Genomic DNA, 8206 nt, shown 5'->3' on the forward strand with positions numbered 1-8206 from the left:
GCTGCAGCCACTAGAGCTGTCACTCGGTCTGGCAATGACAAATCAATCTGGGTGACGGTTCTTCCCTGATCCCTCCAGCCTGTACTTCCTGTTGACTTTGGATTAAGGAATTCTTTTCCTCAGCTGTGGTAACCTTTTGGCCTAGACACTGGTTTAAGGAAATAGAAGTACTATGACATCCCTATGGGGAGGCTGATCGTGGTCACTTGGCTACTTCCACATAATCCTAAGGATAAATCCAGTAATTTAAAGTAGTCCCAGGAATTTTAGATTCCTCTTATATAGGAAAATATCTTTTTCATGGATATAAAAATACTCAAGTGTTTTGCAATTGAGGAGTAATTTCCTTCCTGATCATCTGGCTTGACAATCTCAAAATTCTGACTCCCCCCACTTGTTCACTTCTCCTTCCCTGTCCCTACTCAGAGGTCACAGAGGTGTTAGAGATGCACCCTATTTGGCATAGAACAAGGGAGGAAACTAACATTTCTAGAGAATCTCTGAATACAGATTTCAACCTGTGTCTATAGGCTCCATACCACGGAGGGGTGAAAAGCCTGGTTTTGAACCCTTCCGCCTCCATCTGTTACACAGCAGGCCTGAGTGGACTGAGTATCTGCTGGGGCTGAGAGAACCCTGAAGCTCATTTCCCCAGAAGAGACTATCACAAAGTGGTATCTGATTGTGTGACACCTTCCTACGTGGAGAGGTGACCTCTGAGCACAGCCAGCGAGGAGAGCTGATGGGAGCAAGGCCAGTTCATGTGGCTGTGTTTCTTGATTGTGGTTAATGCTCCATCTTAAAATGCTCTGCTGAGGCTTCCAGTGGTAACTGCGACATGGGACGATTCCGATGGATTCTGTGCCTGTATGTGAGGAGCACATCTCTCAGAGTTCCTAGGCGCTTTCCCTTTAATCCTTATAGCACACTTGTACGGGACACTGATTATATCCATTTCACAGATAAGAAAACTGAGGCTCTGAGATTTTATGTAACTTGTCCAAAGGAACAAGGAATAAAATCCAGGTTTCCTCAGACTCCCAAGTCTGCTTTCCCATTGCACTATGCAATTTCCCAAAATAACCTGCCCTAATTCCAAAGATTTCTCTTTCTACATGAAGCAAAAGATGATTAAAAAAACTGCCAGCAGCTGAGAACAAAGAACAGAAGTGACAATAGTTAATGCTAAATGATAAGTCTGACTGAGTCTCCGTCCTTGAATTTGTTTTAGTCCGTTTCGGAGATATATTTCATCATATTCAGAAGAATGGAAATAGGTTAAGTTTGACGTTGAATTAGCTTTTCTTCCAAACATGATCCGTATAAACGTGTGGTAAAATTTTCCTCCCCTAATAATATTTGGGAGGTATTGGGAAGGTCTTATCTGATTCTCATATGAGTGTTTTTCCAAAACCAGCTGGCTGCCGCAGGGCTTGGCGTGCGGGAGTCAGCTCACACTGGCTCTGGTGAACTGATTGTACCCATCTATTTCCAACTCTGGCAGCTTGAAATCAAGCCAAAGTGAGAGCATTTACTCCATGGAAATCAGTAAAATATACAAACCACCAATCGCCCCCCCCACCCCCCCCCGCCCTTTTTTTTCTCCTGGTGAGCTTGTTGTTAAACATGTATCCTTACATCTCTGTCATTCTTAATCATAGATATCTAGTAATCTGACAGCATAAATGACACAGTATTTCCAGACCAGGTTAGTTTTCCTAGGAATATGGTTCTCTGTCATGACATCAGGATAACTGAAAACTGGCCCAAGGGGTTATAGTGTGAAAACATCCCAGACTATTAACTCACTGTGAGCACAGAGATTCTCAGAAACTTGAAAGAGAATTCCTGTAAACTCCCTCCAGTATCTTTAGGAGAAGCCAAGGATAATTATTCCCTTAAGAATATTAAATAGAGCAAGAGGAAAAGGGGGAGGAAGGGAAGACACATTCATCAAGAGAACCCATTAAAATGTTCTCCAAAAATATCCTTGATATTTCATGTAAAATCCCAGTGTAGATAATTTGTTTTGTATAGATAAAAAGTTAGGCTCAGGCTAATATATCAAAGGAACAATTAACTATAATAGATGCACTGACACTAAGAAATGTATGGGAAGGGGCTGATCTGGCCAAAGCTTCAGGATCCCCCCTAAGGCCACCTCTCTTTGGACTTTCATGTTCCAGCTCCAAAAACATAGTTAAAACACTAACACATAGCTGATGGCGGTGTAAAATGGTATAATCATTCTGGAAAACTGTCTGGCAGTTTCTAATATTTTAAAATATTTTACTTGAGAGTAATAAAAGTTGTTTGCACACACAAAGCAGCTTTATTCATAGTTGCCCCAAATAGAAATAACACAAATGTCCAATAATAGGACCTTTGTTGTATACTTATACATTGGAAGGCTGCTCAACACTTACAAGGAACAAACTCTACAATAGCATGTGTGTCTTAAAAACAGTAATGGAGTAAAAGAAGTACAAAACAGTAAATATCTTATGATGCCATTTGCATGAGATTTACAACAGGTGAAACCAATCTGTGGTGCTCAGAATGGCTGCCCCTGGCCTGGGGTTGGAAGGATTGACTGGGAAAGGGTATGAGAGAATGTTCTGGGGTGATGGAAATGTTTAATTCTTGATTGGAGTGGTGATTACAAGCGTATATATAGTTGTCAAAACTGATCCAACTGTAATATTATGAACCTTTTATGAAATGTAAATTAGAGCTCGATTGAAATATGAATGTGTATATCTATGTATAAATGTAAAGAAATACATATACTTAAATTTCTATTAAAGGGTCTAATGCAATGAGCCCAGCTCCCCTTGGCCCTGTGAATTTCACACTTTCTGCCCTTCAAAGACCTGGACTTTGTGCTTTCAAAGTGTGGATTCAAGCTTCAGCGTGATGCTGCAAGTTGGAACCTTGTGCAATCACACCCAGGTCATTTCCCTCTAGCCTGTGGACTTCCCATCTCTGACACAATGCCCCATCTGGTCATCCCCGCTCGGCCACTGGAGAAAGTTTGGGAGGCAGGTTCAACTTGGTGGGGAATTCCTCTCCCCACCCCCCCCACCCCCACCCCCCCCACCCCCCACCCCCCACCCCCCGCCGCACACACTCTCCAGCGTCCAGGGGGCGGCAGGGTCAGCGCTCTCAGGGCATGAATCAGTCTCCCCTCCAGGCTCCGCAAAGGCACGCTCCGCCCTGTCCCGGGTCAGAAGGACGCTCACCCTACATAAAGCAGCGGCACCCACCACGCTGGAACTCAGACTGCCTCGAGGTTGGACGCTGTGCACCTTCCTCCCGCTGGCACATTCTGGGGACGCCTCACCCCACGGGCGGCTTGAATCCAGACACCATGTACTCTGTTCGCCCCCTCCAGCTGGTGGTTCTGCCGCTGCTCCTGGTGGGAACTGCGCTGGGAGATGCTCCTCAAGCGCCGCCAGGTATCTCCCTGCCCAGGGGACCCCCTTATCGCCCCGGCCAGGCGGCGAGGGCTCCGCGGACCCCTGCACTCGCTCTCTGTGCCCCGCTTTCCCCGATCCCTGCCGTGCACCACGCAACGGGGCACTTGCACCCAAGTTTGCACTTTCTCTGCAGATGCCCTTCTGCTGTGCTGGGAAGCTGCCGGGACAGAACTCCCCGGGAAGCCTCTCCCTCCGCGGAGATGTGGCTGACCTCCTTCTCTCACTCTCTGGCTCTCCTTCTGCCCCTCCTGTAGGAAATAACGCGGAGATCTGCCTCCTACCCCCGGACGAAGGGCCCTGCCGGGCCCGGATCCCCAGTTACTACTATGACAGGTATACGCAGAGCTGCCGCGAGTTCATGTATGGGGGCTGCGAGGGCAATGCCAACAATTTCGAAACTTGGGAGGCCTGCGATGAAGCTTGCTGGAGGATACAGAGTAAGTGCTCGCACGCACACTCAGGACTCTTGTGCTGCTCCTTGCACTGAAGGGCTAGTAGTAACTTAGCTTATTTTCCAGATCCCATCTTCTACAGTAAGTTTTAGCCTGAATTTTCTCAAATATTAAGGCTTTTAATGCTTTTCAGTTTACCACAAGTGATCACAAAGTTTACAACGCCTAAGACATCTCCTCTCTCCTAACTGGCATTTATCATAATTCACTGCGTGTGCATACTCAGGAAAAGATTTCACCAGTAAGACGTAACACTGCAAGAGTATAATGTATTAGGTGCAACATAAGGGCTTTTCTGTATTTATTATAGTTCTAAACCTATGGTTTTTATGCTCCTTGAGAATAGCATTTTCTCGTGTCCACTATCTATCAATCTGAAATACTTTTAGTGGATTTTGTTATTAAAGTGTGATTTAGCTAATTATAACCTTATTTTTGTCCCCGATACCCCATCAGGTCTTAGATTAGTATAGAGATATAGTGGAGATTCACGATGCTGTTTTCGATTTTATTTTAATTATGTTTATTATCTCTGTTAAGGCCTGTAACAGAACCTGGGGCTCTGCTATTCAAGGAATTGAGCCAGGGAAAAATGTGTATTCCTACGAATAAGTTTGATTAACTTCATATGTAGAAACAATCAGAATACTCTGAGAGAATAGTCTTTCCAATGAAGTTGAAAATTTATCATAGCCGAGCCAAGTCTGGAGACACTGTTAAAAAAAAAAAAAAAAAAGCCGAATCCAGTTGCCTCTCAGTGTTTGTGGGGATTGGTTCCAGGACCCCACCCCACCCATACCAAAATCCACAGCGTTTGTCTATAACATATGCACATACTCCCTTATACTTTAAATCATCTCTAGATTACTTATAATGCCTAATACAACATAAATGCTAGGCATATAGTTGCCACCATAGGACAAATTTAAGTTTCGCTTTTTTTTTTTTGAACTTTCTGGAATTTTTTTTCCTGAATATTTTCTGTCTGGGGTTGGTTGAATCTGTGGATTCTGGACCCAGGGATACAAGGTCTCACTCTAACTGGACTAGTGGGCAGTCTTTTGGGGGTTTACTAGCCCAGCACTAAATATGATGCCTTCCCCCACTCCACCCTGGCCACCACCAGTTGTTTCTGAAAATACAGTAAAGTTCTGAAAGTAATACCAAGAAGGTTAAATTTTTACTAACATTGTTTTATGCTCTTCTTGTCCTAGAAGTTCCCAAGATTTGCCGGTTGGAAGTCAGTAAGAGGCAGTGTGGGGAGCTCAGAGAAGTGTATTTCTTCAATCTAAGTTCCATGGCATGTGAAAAATTCATATCTGGCGGGTGTCACAGCAGTGAGAACCGGTTCCCGGATGAAGCTACTTGTATGGGCTTCTGTGCACCAAAGAAAGGTAAATATTCTTTTTACAGTGTTTCTATTTCATTTCTTTATTAAGGCTTTAGGGTGAAAAAGTTAACAATTTGATGTGGAATGAACATGGTTTGTGTTCTGGTGATTTCACATATAATATGATATCAATCTTCACACTATTGCCCTGTGAGGGAGTATTATTATCCCCTGTTCTACATATTAGAGTAGAAGCTAGAAGTTAACAACTTGCCAAGTTCTCAGGGCTGGAAAGTGACAAAGCTATGATTCAAGTTTTGCTTCCTCTTCTGAATTGTTTCTTTAGAACTATTTCTCATCTACGTAATTTACACGTAAAAATTACAATCTTCATTAATGACATGACCTCAGGTTTGTATGAAATCAGTTGTATATATGAGATAGTGTGATAGAAAGACTTCATGGTGAAACCTGAAAATTTCTAAAGTTTTTGGTTAGATTTCTGTGTTCTTTAGTAGTTACAAATTGTAGCACAAATTGATCTCTATCCCTCTTTTCTCTCTTCCCCATTGCTTACCTACATTCCCCCCACACAATCCCTAAAACCATGGGTTACTTGGGTAGTATGTAATGTTTGTACAGGCATTTTCCGTAGGCATAGCAGAGACACGTACACAGAGATAAATAAGTTCAACAAACAAGGAAAACTTGCTTTGGCAGAGACTTTGATAAAGCTCTGTAGCTATACAGTGTTGAATATGCAAAATCTTGAATTAATGAGGAGATGGTTCTTGCTGGCGTTCTTTTAAATTGTTTATGTAAATGTAAGTGTTCCAGTGGCTACCTGGGAATTAGATACATGTATTCTTGATTAATTATGGAAGGAGAGCTGATAAAAACATTTAAAATAAAACTACCAACACAAGAGAGTTTACCAAAGCATGTCACATATTTTCCCATGAAATGTAGCCCATTTTTACCTGTCCATATCTGTTTTTCGGGTTTAATTTCTTTACACATTCAAACGATACAAGGATATAGCTTGATATTCTGTCCACTTTATAAAAATTTAGAGTTAACAGAATATGGCATGTAAGCTGTTTTGAAATTCAAGGCACACTTTTTAAATGGCGTAGTATATTTTGGATTCAGAACGAAGCTTCTATGGGATTAGATTTTCTTCAGTTACTTCAGTAATCAGCACAGTTTAGTAAATCTGCTATTACTGCATTTTTAATTTTATTTTCTTTTTCATTAAGGTCCATCATTTTGCTATAGTCCAAAAGATGAGGGACTATGCTCTGCTAATGCAACTCGCTATTATTTTAATCCAAGACACAAAGCCTGTGAGGCCTTCACCTATACTGGCTGTGGAGGGAATAACAATAACTTTGTTAACGTGAAGGACTGCAAACGCATTTGTGTAAAAGGTAGTGGATTTTTTTCTTATTCAATTTTTAAACTAACTTTATAAATAACTCATAAGCAAAATTATATTTTGATGTATCCATTTTACTAATAACATATTGCCATTTCTAGACTGCTTCTACATAGACAGCACTTTAGTACTGGTCAGTTTTGTCAAAGTGCTTATACTGGCTAGGTAGAGTGTTATTGACTAAGTGGATAGTGAGTAAAATTGACTTTATAATCATTAAAATTAAGATGAGGTGAGTTTGTAAGCATGTTGTAAGTGGTGATTTATAGCGAGCCTACAGACTGGGTAATATGATGTTTATTTTTATTTTGTTGACCTTAGCCTTGAAAAAGGGAAAGAACAAGAAGATGCCAAAGCTTCTCTTTGCAAGTAGAAGACTGAAAATTAAGAAGAAGCAATTTTAACCCTTTTTTTTTCTGTATGTCATCTTGTGAATGCCTTTATGATTATATCTGAAGGATAATATGGTAACACAAGTAAGCGAATCATTAGTGATTTATTCACCAGTTCTTATATTTTTAAATTTGTGTATTTTTTATACATAACTAGCTGCTATTCAAATGCGAATCTATTATTTTAAATTTAATGTTCAACTATTTTTTTATGAGGTTAAATTCTTGCTGTGCATAAGATATAAAAGCAAATATGACTCACCCAGTTCTTGGGGTTGCTCTCCCTGATTTCAGAAGATGATAGTAACTGAAAAATATAAGACAATATAATTATATTCTTTTAACACATAGGATTATAAAAAGGACCAGCAAATATATTTAATTTTGCATTTAAAAGTTAGATTATATTTTGGGGCCACGGAGACAAACTTGCAGACTTACCAACACTTCAAAAAATGTTACAAATGCTACTATGTAGACACTGCTAACTTACTTCTATTTCTACAGTGTCATTTTAAAAGATAATAAAGTAACTTTTTTGACTGAATTAAAAAGCCAGTAAAGTAATTACAACCAGAAATGCACTCCTCGGGTAGGGGTGGGAGGATTCTCTGTCTCTCTCTCTCTTCAGCTATCCATCCATCCCCACTCAGCATTAAGTTGTTAAAATTTTTGTACTGTTCAAGGTGCTTATTTATACTATACCAGAGACAATGCATAAATTTAATAATTTAAATTCCACTAATAAAATATTTCTGATAAATATGATCATCCCATTTTAAACAGTTTTTTTCTTTCTCTGTAACAACAAGATTTTTTTAAATTCCTACATTTTCTTGGCAAGATTAATGTTTAAAAGTATGCCCCTGATATGGCCAAATTATAAGTACATTTGCCCTTTTCTTGAGCAATCCCTCCTTTAAAAATCTATCCCAAAGGTATTGTGACCAAAAAAAAACCCCAAAATGCTAATATGCTGTAGTTGATATATTATTTGGAATAACTGAAAACTGGAAACAAACCAGATACTCATCAATAGGGGGTTGGTTGAAGAAATTATGGATGAAAAATCAGCAAATTATCTATATGTGGATATCATCTGATCCTCAGGATAC

General features: G+C 40.2%; 1 protein-coding gene across 1 annotated transcript; it reads left to right on the top strand.

Moving 5' to 3' along the window:
- Positions 1-3342: 3342 nt before the first annotated feature.
- On the top strand, positions 3343-7785 carry TFPI2 (tissue factor pathway inhibitor 2). The gene is made up of 5 exons (XM_082845855.1): positions 3343-3458; positions 3734-3916; positions 5146-5325; positions 6521-6691; positions 7021-7785. The coding sequence occupies exons 1-5, from the start codon at positions 3371-3373 to the stop codon at positions 7101-7103; spliced, it is 705 nt and encodes a 234-aa protein (XP_082701981.1). The 5' UTR covers positions 3343-3370; the 3' UTR covers positions 7104-7785.
- The last annotated feature ends 421 nt before the right edge of the window (positions 7786-8206 follow it).

This window comes from Leucopleurus acutus (assembly GCF_964270905.1).
Source record: "Leucopleurus acutus genome assembly, chromosome: 9".
Taxonomy (NCBI): domain Eukaryota; kingdom Metazoa; phylum Chordata; class Mammalia; order Artiodactyla; family Delphinidae; genus Leucopleurus; species Leucopleurus acutus.

Coding starts and splice junctions, on each gene's coding strand:
- TFPI2 (XM_082845855.1), top strand. CDS start 3,371: ATGTACTCTGTTCGCCCCCTCCAGCTGGTGGTTCTGCCGCTGCTCCTG. Junction 3,917..5,145: donor AGCTTGCTGGAGGATACAGA/GTAAGTGCTCGC, acceptor TTCTTGTCCTAG/AAGTTCCCAAGATTTGCCGG. Junction 5,326..6,520: donor CTTCTGTGCACCAAAGAAAG/GTAAATATTCTT, acceptor TTTTTCATTAAG/GTCCATCATTTTGCTATAGT.